The 14,834-nt window shown below is 37.1% G+C and overlaps 1 protein-coding gene across 2 annotated transcripts in view; it reads left to right on the top strand.

The window, feature by feature from the left end:
• Positions 1-14,834, top strand: part of MED13 (mediator complex subunit 13) — a 99,819-nt gene that overhangs the window by 20,191 nt on the left and 64,794 nt on the right. For both annotated transcript variants that reach the window (XM_058283879.2, XM_058283878.2), the window contains exons 4-5: positions 13,511-13,656; positions 14,459-14,656. In XM_058283879.2, the coding sequence (XP_058139862.1) occupies positions 13,511-13,656; positions 14,459-14,656 (344 nt within the window). The remainder of the gene's footprint in view (positions 1-13,510; positions 13,657-14,458; positions 14,657-14,834) is intronic.

Genomic DNA, 14,834 nt, shown 5'->3' with positions numbered 1-14,834 from the left:
TTAATATGTTCTTTAATTTTACCCCATTCTCTCAACAACAGATGTAACCATAAAATTAATTCTAAGGAATTAATTTCAATTAATTTCTAAGGACAAATATATTGATCTGTTGGTAAATCTTTTTTTGAGATCTTTACTCAATTTAAGATAATTTAAGATAGTTTTCTTTAACCCCTTAACAGGCAATATAGGTAGATAAAGGATAGAATAAACCCCTGTTAGAGAAAATATAGAGGAAATAGGGTCAAATGTCTGTCTGACTAGGTTCTAAGCAATTTATCTTGGGTCCTGAAATTAGGGATTAAATATTAGCAAAGAACCTGATCCACAGAGAGAGAGAGATTTGGAGGCTTGTGGGACGAGATGAGGCAGGCAGAATTCATAGGAAGGAGAGAAGTACATCCCAAAGTATTTGTTTGTACTGAATGAGTTGTAATTAGAATGTTAGGACAAAAATGGAAATTTAATCTTTGTTTTTCTTTCAAAGAAGTTTTAAACCATCATTATACGGTACAGTAGTCAGTTGCCACTTGTGGCAATTTCAATTTAAATTAACTAACATTAAATAAAATTTAAATTTTAGTTCCTCAGTTATACAAGCTACAGGTTGAGCTAGTGGCTGTTCTGTTGGACAGCACAGATATAGAACATTTCCATCTTACGGACAACATTGCTCAGACTAGAGGTTTTTTTGGGGAAGCGGACTTGGCCCAGTGGGTAGGGCATCCGTCTACCGCATGGGAGGTCTGCGGTTCACACCCTAGGCTTCCTTGACCCGTGTGGAGCTGGCCCATGCACAGTGCTGATGCGTGCAAGGAGTGTCCTGCCATGCAGGGGTGTCCCAAGCATAGGGGAGCCACACGCGCAAAGAGTGTGCCCTGTAAGGAGAGCCGCCCAGCGCAAAAGAAAGTGCAGACTGCCCAAGAATGGCGCTGCACACATGGAGAGTTGACACAGCAAGATGATGCAACGAAAAGAAACACAGATTCCTGTGCTGCTGACAACAACAGAAGTGGAAAAAACAAGAATACACAGCAAATGGACACAGAACAGACAACTGGGGTCGGGGGGAAGGGGAGAAAAATAATTTTTTTTTTTAAAAGAAAGGTTTTTTAGTTTTGTTTAGGCACTAGGTGAAAGAATATGCTGTAAATTCCATTTTACACCTGTGGCTTTTACATTATCTCCCAATCACCAAATTAATTAAAAATAAGCACTATGAGATTTATGTCTTTATTGGAGTTGTATTAGTAGCCACTCTGTATAGCTTTGGAATGTCCTTTGGCTGGGTTCCTTTATACCTCTAAGAGATTACTATTTTGGTTTCTATAGACTCATTTCTAAATTGATTTTAATATATTTTGTTTAACCCAGTATATTCCAAGGAATATCATTTCAGCTTGTAATTAAAGATATAAAAGATATTAATCAATTCATTTACCTTTTTTTTAGTACTAAAGCTTTAAAATTTAGTGTATATATTATACCTAGAGTACATCTTAGTTTGGACTAGCCACATTTCAGGTGCTTGATAGTCACGTGTATATAATGGATATTGTATTAACAGCATAGTTCTAGGACTTTAAGAACTTGGTGAAAGTGAAAATCATCTATCTGGTGGTTTGCAAATCTTTCTGGAAGTCTGTGCTAAATTGTTAGTCTGCTTTAGGTTTTCAAAAGTAGGGGGAACCCCATACATTGTGTTAAGAGTACCCATTCTCTGCCATGTTAGGTATAGTTATTTAAGCAGTCTTGACACTGCCTTTTTACTTTTCCTACAACCTATGTAGATTGTCCTTAATATCTGTCAACAAGACTATTACACATCATATTTCTCAAATTTTAAGTGATGATGTAATAGTACTTACAACCTATGAAACTTCTTTATGGTGCAGAATTGTTAAGATTTGCATTGTCAGTTTCCCACATTTTCATGCTTCCCAGGAAAATTTATGAAAAAAAAAGTGTGCTAAGATTGACTACTTTCTCTCCATTTTTTTCCCCATTGAGCTTTTCTTATAGTTTCTTACCATAGTTCTTACCATAGACTCATACAAATCTGTTTTTTTTGATCTATTGATTTTAGATATGAATGATAATAGAGACATTTTTTTCTATAGGAGAGAAGGGAGAAAGAAACCTTTTGCCAAAGAAGAGTTGATCCATTGAATGAAGAAACAAGTATTTTCTTATTGTGTCACTTGTGATTTAAAAATAAGTATAGTTGAATTTTTTTTTTTTTTTTAATTTAATTCCCCCCCTCCCCCGGTTGTCTGTTCTCTGTGTCTATTTGCTGCGTCTTGTTTCTTTGTCCGCTTCTGTTGTCAGCGGCACGGGAAGTGTGGGCGGCGCCATTCTTGGGCAGGCTGCACTTTCTTTCACGCTGGGCGGCTCTCCTTACAGGTGCACTCCTTGCGCGTGGGGCTCCCCTACGCAGGGGACACCCCAGCGTGGCAGGGCACTCCTTGCGCGCATCAGCACTGCGCATGGGCCAGCTCCACACGGGTCAGGGAGGCCCGGGGTTTGAACCACAGACCTCCCATGTGGTAGACGGACGCCCTAACCACTGGGCCAAGTCCATTTCCCAAGTATAGTTGAATTTTATAACTAATTAAATGGCTCTACTCATCTTCTGAATGGAAATTTAAGGGGGGACTTGCTAGTCTTGCTGATTAAATACTGCAAACACCTGTTAAGCTTACTGTATGCCAGGCTCTGTTCTAATTAGGGCTTAAGTATGAGTTAATTCTCACAACCTTATTATTTCAGTTTTACAAGAGATAAGATTGGAGAGCTCACGTAAGTCGTCCAAGGTCATATTGCTAGCAAGTGTTGGAGCTGGATTATACGACTTGAAAAATACTACAAATTTTGGACCCTGTAGACTATTACATGTCCTGTATCTAAATCTTTTAAAAATGATATGAAATAATAAAAACAGAACACTTAGAATAACAACAAAAGAGTACTTGTAGAGCACTTGAAGTTGTAAACCAGAATAATAATGTTGTTTTCTAAGACTTCTTTACCATATAATGTAAGTAATGTCTTCACCAAGTGAGCAAAAGTATTTATCAAGAGCTGCAAATAGCTGTTTTCTTCTGGATTTTGATATAGAACTTTTGTTCATGGAGACATTTAAAGATACCCAATTTTCAAAGTATATCTATAAATCTAAGAATTTTTTTTAAGTTATTCTGAAGGCTGCAGAGATACAGATTTATGCAATTGTTCCTAAATTTGTTTGTATATAAGAATCACATGAGGAGCTTAAAAAAAAAAAAACAATGCCTTTGTCTTACCCTTAGAGGTTGTGGTTTAATTGGTCTGGAGATATGGTCTGGGCATTGGAATTTTTAAATAATACCAGGTGATTCTAATATAAATTGGGACACTGTTGAATTAATGGATAAGCAATAATTAAGGAATTAGGATGAGTAGGATTTTAAGTCAACATTCCCACTAACTAGTTTTAACAATTTTAAGACAAGACATTGCACACCTGTGCCTTGAATGCCGTACTAGCAAAATGGGATATTCTTTCTATACCTAACAGAAATGCTAAAATTAGATTAGATATGGCACTTCCAAATGCAGTATGTATTTCAAACTGTTAACAGAACAGCTGACTTTAGTCTATAATCCTATCTTCATTATTTGTCTTAGAAATAAAGAATCTTTTATTTCAGTACTGCAAGGAAATTTCTTTCTACAACCTAAAGGAGGTCTGTTCGGGTTTCAAGTGCTAAATAGAAAAAAAGTTTGAAGTAATGTTATAAATACCATCTTTCCTTGAAAGAAAGGCCATTCTGAATCAGTATGTTAAGTACTCCTGATATTAGTATGTCAGTATTACCTATCATTCGTTTTGTATTATAATATTCTCTGACTAGAATGTTGCCTTTAATATAAGAATTTCAGAAATTTTATTTCATATTTAGAATTCTTAATTTTTTCACCTATATCTTGCACAAACTTGGTTGATTTTAAACCATTTTATAGTACAATGAGATCAGATTCTATTGGGAAACATGAGCTAGCAGTATGGGAGGTGATGTTTTTCTTTGATCATAGCAGCTGGAATTGAGAGTTGCTGCTAAGTATGGCAGTGCAGATAAACAGTGGAAGCTGAGAGCATTGATCACATGTTTTGTACTTTGTAATGCTGACTTTTTACAAAGACCCCCTAGGAGACAAATTTATCACTACATCAAAAAGTCAATTTTACTTGACTGATTTAAAAGATAAGACGGTTGAGTACTCATTAGGTATATGGAAAGGCTATTTGGGAAGTTGAAAAATGACCTCTCTGGTTCTTGTATATATCTGATTAAATTTATTTTCCTATATAGTATTTAAGAGAAGTTAATGTACTTTTTTTTTATTTCCTTGACATTTCCAAGATTATAATAATCTCTTTAGGAAAATAGTTTTTTTTAGCTGGATTATTTTCTTTTTTATCATGATAAAAATCCATTTTGAATATCTTTATTCTCTTATTTAATATTTTATATATGAAATGAACAATTGAAAGCTGTATTTTTAAGAACTATATTTTATTACATTCAATATGAGGACATAAAATTCAGGTCTCCTGGCTTCTTTGTCTTTAAAGATAAAGAACATGAGACTGTTTTTAGGTTGTTGCTTATACTTGCAAATGTTCTTGGAAGTATTTGCAATTCAGATTTTAAAATCTGCTCTTTAGTTACTGGATAGGCTCACAGCATTCATAATCATTTCTATAGCACACTTATTTGATCCTAAAATTGATCATATTATAATTTCTGTACACAATAGGTTATTCTTGCTTAAATCTCTTAATGTTTTTCTTGCTATAAGTATTTTTGAAATTAGCTGTTCCCCTATAAACTTTAAAACAAAATTTTGCCCCTTCTGCCTTGACATACTTACTAATCTTCTAAAGCATCCTGACAAACATGTAAAAAGCTTGTAATGCTGAAAGGTATATATTCTTTCTAGCCAGCTCAATATTAGTTTTTCATTTATTCACTTTGTTTTCTCTTATTTTTAGACTCATCCTTTTTTTTACTTTAAAGTGAAAACTGCCTTGAAAATTGGATTCTGCCTGTTTTATATCAATACATATGATAGGAATGTCCTCTAAGATAAAAATACTGTTTAGAATTTTTTTAAAAAAGATTTTTATTATTTATTTCTCTCTCCTTCCCTGCTCCCCGTGCCCAGTTGTCTGCTCTCTGTCCATTCGCTGTTGTGTTCTTCTGTGTCTGCTTATATTTGTATCAGTGGCACCGGGAGTCTGTGTCTCTTTTTGTTATATCATCTTGCTGCATCAGCTCTCTGTGTGTGCGGCACCATTCCTGGGTAGGCTGCACTTTTTTTGTGCTGGGCGGCTCACCTTAAGGGGCGCATTTCTTGCACATGGGGCTCCCTATGCAGGGGACACGCCTGCGTGGCATGGCACTCCTTGCACCCGTCAGCACTGTGTGTGGGCCAGCTCATCACACGGGTCAGCAGGCCCTGGGTTCGAACTCTGAACCTCCCATGTGGTAGGCAAATGCTCTTCTGTTGAGCCAAATCCACTTCCCACTATTTAGAATTTATTGCTGTTTATAATACTTTGTAATTCAACAATTATAGAAAGCAGCATTTGTTTCAGAAAAGAGAATTCTCAAAAGGAAGAAAAACACAAATTTGTCTGGCTATATATGAGTTCTCAAAATTTGTTGCATATGTAGTTGTTTGTATTAGGTACCTTCTTTGAAAAAATAAATGTATGGAGGGCTAAAAGTAATTTTAAAAATCCTAATGTTTTAACTGGCATCAAGAGTCATGTTTACTGTTCTTTATGAAGGGTATTATTAAAGTCACACTCTAGATTTCGGCCTTTTCCTTGAGGGTCTTCCTCTTTAATGGCCACACCATTGCTTTGTTTGGAAACAAATTTCATTTTTTATCCTTGCAGTTTCTGGGCTGTCCGTATTCTTTCTTTTTTTTTTAAGATTTATTTTATTTCTTCCCCCTGTTCCCTGCTCTCTGTGTCCATTTGCTTTTGTTCTTCTGTGTTTCATTTGGCAGCTCTGGGAACCAATCCTGGGACCTTCTGGAGTAGGAAAGAGGTGATTACTCTCTTACACCACCTCAGCTACCTGTTTTGCTACTTCTTATTTTCTCTCCTCTATGTCTCTTGTATCATCTTGCTGTTCCAGCTTTCCACATGAGCCACCACTGTGTGTCGGCCAGCTTACCATGTGGGCCAACTTGCCCTCACCAGGAGGCCCTGGGCATTGAACCCTGGACCTCCTATATGGTAGACAGGAGCCCAGTTGGTTGAGCCACATCCGTTTCCCTGTATTCTTTCTTAATTATGTTTGCAAACTAGAAAGTTCTTTTCTGAGTCTGTCTCTATCTTTTAGTACTTTATCAGGTATAACTAGTAACAACCCATTTATATTTTCTGCATTTTGGCTTGATCTGTTCCTCCAACTCTATTAAGTTCATTAGGTACATTTTCTGCTTTCCAGATTGTTTCAGGCAGCAGTTATACCAAATATTTCCCCACTATGTAGCATGGATCGCCATTTTCCTAGCTTTCCATTACATTTTCTTCACCCTTTTTCCAGTGTCTTATATTCTTTGCCGCCCAGCCAAGGGTTGCCAATATAATATTGTTTGGTTTTGGTTTTGCACTTAGATTTTTACTGTAGCCCAAAAGATTCTGGTTAAAAGACTGGCTGACCTGGGTGGAGGGAAGACAGGCAGAACTTGCTCACGGCACATCTCAGGTCAGGGAGCTGCAGCTGCAGAGAGTTTTGGACAAGGTCCTACTCAGAGCAGGCCCGAGATTCTACAAATATCCACACTTGATAGTGCTCAGCAGGGTCTCCTGTTCTGTGGGAGTGGCACAGGTGTCATAGATGGCAAGGAGGCTGGAGAGGGGAGCTGAACTGATCTACCAGGGCCACTGTCCTCTCCCTACTCATTCCACATATCTGTATCAACTGCTGGACAAACAGGTCCCGCATGTACTGGGCCTTGTTCTTGATGGCTCTTACATTTAAGTCAGTGAAAGTGAGGAGAGGGCAGAGAGGGTTTGGGGAGGGCCCAGCCCCTGAGTCAGTGTCCCTTGGGGTTGTTAAGACAGCACCTCACTTTGGTACCAATTTCTGCATCATCTATTGCTGTGTAATAAACCAAATTTAGTGGTTTGAAACATATATTCTTACTCATGCATTTGCAGGTCAACTACAGGCTATGCTCTAAACTATATGTTTCTCATCCTCCTCAGACCTCTGGGCCAGCCAGGGCATGTTCTTATCCTGGTGATGAAAGAAGCTCTGGAAGCAAACTGAATTGCATAAGTACCCTTTAAGCTTCTGCTTGGCTAAAAGCAAGTCACAAAACAAGTCCAAAGTCAAGGGATAGGGAAGTATCTAATGAGAAGAACTACAGAGCTCACCAAAGATCCTAGATAAAAGGGAGTGAGGAATTTTTTTTTTTTTTTTTTTTTTTTTTTTGAGGTACTGCACCCAGGGATTGAACCTGGGACCTCGTATGTATAGTAAGCTCGTGCTCAACTATTGAGCCACAGGGGCTCCCCTGTGTTGGTTTTTTTCATTTGTTTGCTTGCTTGTTTTATCATCTTTTTTTTTTTTTTTAAGGAGGCACTGGGGATCAATACCAGGACCTTCCTTGTGGGAAGCGGGTGCTCAACTGCTGGAGCCACATCCACCCTAATGTGGGTTTTATTTTATGATACTTAGTATGTACTTACTATGTGCCAAGGAGCTATTCTAGATGCTGGAGATACAACATAGAACAAAGGAGACAAGTTCCTGCTCTAAGAGAGCTTACATTCTGGGGTAGAGAGGGTGACCATAAGAAATAAGTAAATTATATAATCTGATAGATGGTGATACTTTCTTTAGCTAAAACAAAATAGTGAAGAGTAATTGGGGGGTGGATAGGTACAGAGGTCTGATGTGTTTAAGTCCCAGCAGGGAGACCAGTGGGAGAGGGAGAAGGGGAAAACCAATAAAAGATGAGGTCAGGGAAGTAATGGGTTTTGGGAATGACTGATACAAGGCACCAAGGGACATCAGAATAACTTCTTTAATGTTACCTAAGTTCACTTTTTCCCCTTAGGAATTAAAAGGTCTTCTTATTAAAGCATTCATGTAGCATTCTGTACTTGCTTTTTGTAAGAGCACTTACCGTAACTGTAAATAATTATGTGCTTCGCACAGTGCCTTTTGCTTAGCCCCAGAACAGTTGTGCCATGAATTATTTGTTGAATAGAGGACTAACACTTCTTTTGCCTGCTTTCATGTGGTAGTTTAGTAAAAATGTGGGATTTCATATAAGTTTGAATATGTTAAATTCAATGCAGAGTTCTTTTGAGTGTGTGCATGGTGTTTTTGTTTTGATCATTGGAATTAGCTTTGTGTTTGGTAGGTTTTTGTCTGTTTTGCAATGTAGGTGGTCACATTTCCATTGCTGGAAGGGCAGTACAATAAAATTGAATTTATTACTTAAAATGAGTAATGACAAATTTTTTTTTGATGGACGGTCCTCAAAATTATTAGTTCATTTATTTACTCAGCTGACTTAGTGGTTGTTTTAAATTCATACCCTTATACTTAAGCAGATATATATAATCTTCATAATTATATAACCATAGCTATTTCAGTAGGGCTAGCATTTTAATCAAAAGAGAAATAAGCTTAATTAAAAATATTTTCTTTCTTAGTAACTATTGGCTAAATGCAAGATGATATGGATTGGATCCTGTAACAGAAAAAAAGGCATAAGTACTTCTGAAGTCTGAATAAAGTCTGAAGATTAGTTAATAGTAATGTACCAATGTTAGTAACTTATTTGACGAATGCATTATGGCATAGTTAGTAAGAATTTAACATTAGGGGAAACTGGGTGAAGAGTATATGGGAATTCTCTATACTGTCCTTAAAATTAACTTCTCTCTAAATTTAAAATTTTTCCAAAATAATAAGCTTACTTAAAAAGTGTTGGTAGGGGAAAATATAATATTGATTAATGTATAGATTTTTTTTTTATGTAAAGATAGTTTTAATATATTTCTACTGGTACAGAATGGTATTTTTCATTTTAAAAAAGTAAAGATTGCTCTTCAAATATTGCAGTCTCAGTTCTGGAAAGTAGTTGGTTTTTTATAGACTTTTTTGTTTATTTCTTCTGCAGTTTATTGCCATAATTCTAGAGATCCTTCTACCTCTGTGTCGTGATTTAGCCACTTTATGCAGTATCTACCAATTCCCTATCATGAAAGATGATTCTTTTTTTGTTGCTTTTAGCTTTGTGACTTGACATAATGTCTCAATTTCAATATCATATTCGTTTAACTTTAGACTATCTGTTGACTCCCAGCTACATGAAAGATGAAGAGATTGGCACCTCTGCGTTCTTCTTCACTTCTCTGCTCTCTTATTTCCCTGCTTCAGTTAGCTACAGTATTACTTTCACTATAATTTAATTTTTTAAATATATTTTTATTAAAGTTGTGAACTTTTAAAATAATCACACACATGTGTGGAATTCCCATACAACACCTCTCCACCAATGTGCTATATTGTTGTGGAACATTTGTTACAAATTATGAGAAAATATCATCAGACTGTTACCACTAACTGCGGTCCTTAGTGTTCATTTGGTATATTTTTTCCATATCCCCCGATTATTAATACAGTATATTGTTGGCATTGATGCAAGAATATTACAGTATTGCTGTTGACTATTAGCTTACATTAATTGTGCTTTTCCCATGCCTTCTCCACATTCTTACCACTTTGCAATAGTGATGTACATTTGTTCTAGTTCATAGAAGGATATTCTTGTATTTGTATTATTGACCACAATTCTCATCCACCTCTGGGTTCACTATGCTATTCAGTCCCTAGATTATTTTCTAGCTTTCTTTCAATTGACATTTATATACTACCCTTTCCAGCCACAGTCCCATTTATAAACCAGCTACATTAGTTCTACTCACTGTAATGTGTTTATCCATTTCCACACCTATATAGTCAATTAAAACTTATACATACATTAAACATCAGTACACCTTCTCAACCCTCCAATTATCTCTTAATAACTTATACTTCAGGTTTTAACTCTGTGCATTTATTCTTCATATTTAGTCATATTAGTGAGACCATGCAATAATTGTCCTTTTGTGTCCGGCTTATTTCATTTAGCATAAGTCTTCAGGGTTCATCTATGTTGTTATATGTCCCAATTTCATTTCTTCTTACACCAGAATAGTATTCTGTCGTATGTATATACCACGTTATGTTTAGCCATTCATCAGTTGACGGGCACTTGGGTTGTTTCCAGCTTTTAGCAATTGTGAGTAATGGTCCTATGAACATCAGTGTGCAAATATCTGTTCATGTCACAGTTTTCAGTTCTTCTAGGTATATTTCTAGTAGAAGGATTGCTGGACCATAGGGCAATTGTATATTTAGCTTCCTGAGGAACCACCAAACTGTATTCCACAGATGCTACACCATTCTACATTCCCACCAATAGTAAAGAAGTGTTCCTATTTCTCAACATCTTTTCCAGCACTTGTAGTGGGTTTTTTTGTTTTGTTTCATTTTATTTTTTGAGGTACTGGGGGCCAGGGATTGAACCCAGGAACTTATATGTGGGAAGCCAGCACACAACCACTGAGCCACATCAGCTTTCCTGAGTTGGCTTTCACATCTGTTTTGCTTGTTTGTTTTTGTTCCTCCAGGAGGCACCCGGAAGTGATCCCAGGACATCCCATGTGGGAGGTGGGAGCTCAGGTGCTTGTGCCACATCCACTCCCCAGTTTTCTGTTTTTTAAAAATGGCCATTCTTTGAAGTATAAGATGATATCTCAATGTCATTTTAATTTGCATTTCACTAATAGCTAGTGATATTGAACATTTTTTTATGTGCTTTCTGGCCATTTGTATTTTCTCTTTGTAGAAATGACTATTTAAGTTCTTTGCCTATTTTTTATTGGGTTGCTTGCTCTTTTATTGTTGCATTATCTCTTTATATAGAATGGAAATCAAACCCTTATGGATGTGTGATTTCTGTATTTTCTCCTATTGATTGGCCTGTTTTTTTACCTTGACAAAGTCCTTTGAATCACAAAAGTGTTTAAGTTTGAGGAGGTCCCATTTCTCCGTGTTTTCCTTCATTATTCCTGCTTTTGGTGTAAGGGTTAAGAATATATATACTTTTTTTAAAAAAAAGACTTATTTAGTTTGTATTTATTTCTCTCCCTGCCCCCCCCCCAAGTGTCTGCTCTCTGTGTCCATTCGCTGTGTGTTCTTTTGTGTCCCCTTCTATTCTTGTCAGCAGCACGGGAAAATAATATACTTTTAATTAATTATACTCTGCCATGTCCAGGTAGAATTCAAGAGAATTTATACGTATATATGCAATAGGTTTTGAGTTGATTAATGGTCATATTTTAAATAATTTAAAGACAAATTCTTAATATAACCATATAGAGAAGGAAGAAAAGTGAATTCTTCTTAGTGTGCAATCTCATTCTCCTGAAAAATGGATTTTTCTTAGTATACAATCTCATTCCTCCTGGACCATTTGAGCACTCTAAATTATATCTTAAGGATATATCTGGGAAGCGGACATGGCCCAATGGATAGGATGTCCGCCTACCACACGGGAGGTCCGCGGTTCAAACCCTGGGCTTCCTTGACCCGTGTGGAGCTGGCCCATGTGCCGTACTGATGCGCTAAGGAGTGCCATGCCACACAGGGGTGTCCCCCGCGTGGGGGAGCCCCACGGGCAAGGAGTGCGCCCCATAAGGAGAACCACCCAGCACTAAAGAAAGTGCAGCCTGCCCAAGAATGGCACCACACACACAGAGAGCTGACACAACAAAAAGAAACACAGATTCCTGGTGCCGCTGATAAGGATAGAAGTGGTCACGGAAGAACACACAGCAAATGGACACAGAGAGCAGACAGCTGGGGGGGGGAGGGGAGAGATAAATAAAAATCTTAAAAAATATATGTATATATCTGCCTTCCTCCTGGGGGATTTTTTTTTTAATCTTCAATCCTGCATACCCAGCCATAATTAAATTTCATAAAATAATCTAGTTTCAATCCAGAAGTAAGAGAGGCTGTACTGAGCATACTTAAACATTTATTTTTTTATTTTTTATTTTTTTGAAAGATTTATTTTTTGTTTATTTCTCTTCCCTTCCCCCCTATGTGGGGGACACCCCTGCTTGGCATGGCACTCCTTGTGTGCATCAATATTGCACGTGGGCCAGCTCCACACGGGTCAAGGAGGCCCAGGGTTTGAACTGTGGACCTCCCATGTGGTAGGTGGATACCCTATCCATTGGGCCAAGTCCGCTTCCCATGCTAGCACATTTAAAGCTCCTGCTGGGAAGCGGATGTGGCTCAAGTGATAAGGCCTCCACCTACCATATGGGAGGATCTGGGTTTGATCCCTGGAGCCTCCTGGTGAAAAAGAAGAGAAAGTGTGCCTGCACAGCAAGCTAGTGCCCACGCGCGTGTCCCGTGTGGCGAGTCAAATGCCTGCCAGTGCCTGTGTGGTGAGCTAGTGGCTGTGCAGTAAGCCGAGTGCCTGCACAGTGAGCCAGTGCCTGTGCAAATGAGTCATGCAGCCAGATGGTGCAACAAAAAGAGAGATGAAGGGGAGAGTCAAGGTGAAGCGCAGCAGAGACCAGGAACTGAGGTGGCACAATTGACAGGCAACCTCCCTCCACATGAGAGGTCCCCAGGATCGAAATGGTGAATCCTAGAGGAGAAAGATGAGAAGACAAAAAGAGAAAAAAATACAGAAGATCATGGCAAATGGACATAGACAGCAAAAAAACTCCCAGGAGGGTGGAGGTGGGGAAGGGGAGGAAGAAAAAAAAAAAAAGCTTCTGCTAGAATGTGGCCTTCAATTTTAAGATCCATCTTTGCTTTAATAAAATTTTTCACAAGGAGGGAAGACAACCTTAAATGGATGACTGATTGCCTGATGTAGCAGAATTTCAGAAATAAGATGAGAAAATGTATTTAGATTTTATTTTTTTTATATGCTGGGGAAAATAAGCAAAAATTATCACCCATAATTCTTTTGTACCCCTAGACTAGTTTCAGGGAAAAAAACCAACAAACCTTTTTCCCCCTTCCAGAAAAAAAAGAGAAGATACTTTATTATAGTCTGTCCTTTCCACCAAACCCACTTTCCTACCTTCACTGATTTTTGTGGCATAATTGTTGTGTGGGTGTACCTAACTTGTTTAACTGGTTCCTATATTTGCAACTTTTACTATTATAAACACTGAGGTGAAGAACATTTCTTGTAACTAAGTCTTTGCTTACATCCATGACTTTTTCCTTTCAGATGAAGTAGACTTGCTGGGTTAAAAAGAATATGCATTTTTGTGATATAACTTATTAAGAAAGCAAGTTAACTTGTTTGGCTGTTAATCATTACTAAAATATACCTTTTTCTTCCTTATTAGTGAACACTTGTCCTGCTCTTTCACCTTTTTCTTGCATGGAGACAGCAATGTTTGTACCAGTGTGGAAATTAACCAACATCAACCTGTATACCTTCTTAGTGAAGAGCATATCACCCTTGCTCAACAGTCTAATAGCCCATTTCAAGGTAGATTGTTATACTGGCTTAGGTATTTGTTTATTGTCTCAGTATCCTTATTGAAGTTTGTGAATTTTCGTTTGGGAATTGGTGGGGTTTCCCTCTGATCTTTAACCTAAAGATGATTTTGATGTAGTTTACTCTTTTCTCCCCATTAGCACATTAACTCAAATAAGTTTTTTTAGTACATAAATTATTTAAAAATCCTTGAACATGAATGGTAACATTTTAAAGTGTTCTTTTAAAGAACATTGCAGATATAGATGGTTGTTTTTTCAAGATCATCTTGTGTGACATCACAAGCCATTTATAAAATAGGTCACGGGTACTTTTTACGTCTTTTATACCATGAAAATATTTGAACTCTAGAGGAACTATTTTATAAGATTGCTGTTAGTTTGTTTTTTAAGGACTGAATATGTGTTTTTGTTTTAATTCTAAACTTAGTGTTTGCTTTTTAAAAAAATTTATGTGGTATTATAAGTACCTGGATTTATGCATACACTTGGTTTTCCCTCAAATTGCTTTTCCTTAATAGGAGGCAAGAGGAACTGAAGGTTGCACAAATTGCCCCAGTCCATGTTGAAAATTCCATCCATCTGAGATTTTTGGGTAGATAAATAATAAACTCAGTACTGCATTTTATCTTCACAATAATGAAGTACAATAAATTGTTTATTCTTTGGAATAATATTTATGGGTTTCCATTTTTTACTTTTTAGAGTTGCAGAATTTATTTGTCAGACTGTTAAATGTGATCTTATTTGGTATAACAGTCTTTAATTACTTGATGTCTGTTTTGGGTTTCTAGTTATTTTAAGCCCATTTGGACTAAATGGCACTCTCACAGGACAGGCATTCAAGATGTCTGATTCAGCTACCAAAAAACTGATTGGTGAATGGAAACAGTTCTATCCTATCTCATCTTGCCTGAAGGAGATGTTTGAAGAAAAACAGGAAGATATGGATTGGGAAGATGATTCTTTAGCTGCAGTCGAAGTTCTTGTTGGTAGGTATTCTGATTGTTAATTCTAATGGGAAAAGATGTGACTGTATATATTAGTCTACATACCTCTAAGGTAGATTTTGCTTAATAACAAACAACTCCAGTAAGCTCAGTGGATTTCAGCACCAGGCATTTGCTTCTTATTTCTTGTTCACATTACATAAGGCTTTGGTTCAGCGCC

Source organism: Dasypus novemcinctus, chromosome 21 (genome assembly GCF_030445035.2).
Source record: "Dasypus novemcinctus isolate mDasNov1 chromosome 21, mDasNov1.1.hap2, whole genome shotgun sequence".
Taxonomy (NCBI): Eukaryota; Metazoa; Chordata; class Mammalia; order Cingulata; family Dasypodidae; genus Dasypus; species Dasypus novemcinctus.
Note: the sequence above shows the minus strand (reverse complement) of the source record. Positions and strands in the feature narration are given on the sequence as shown.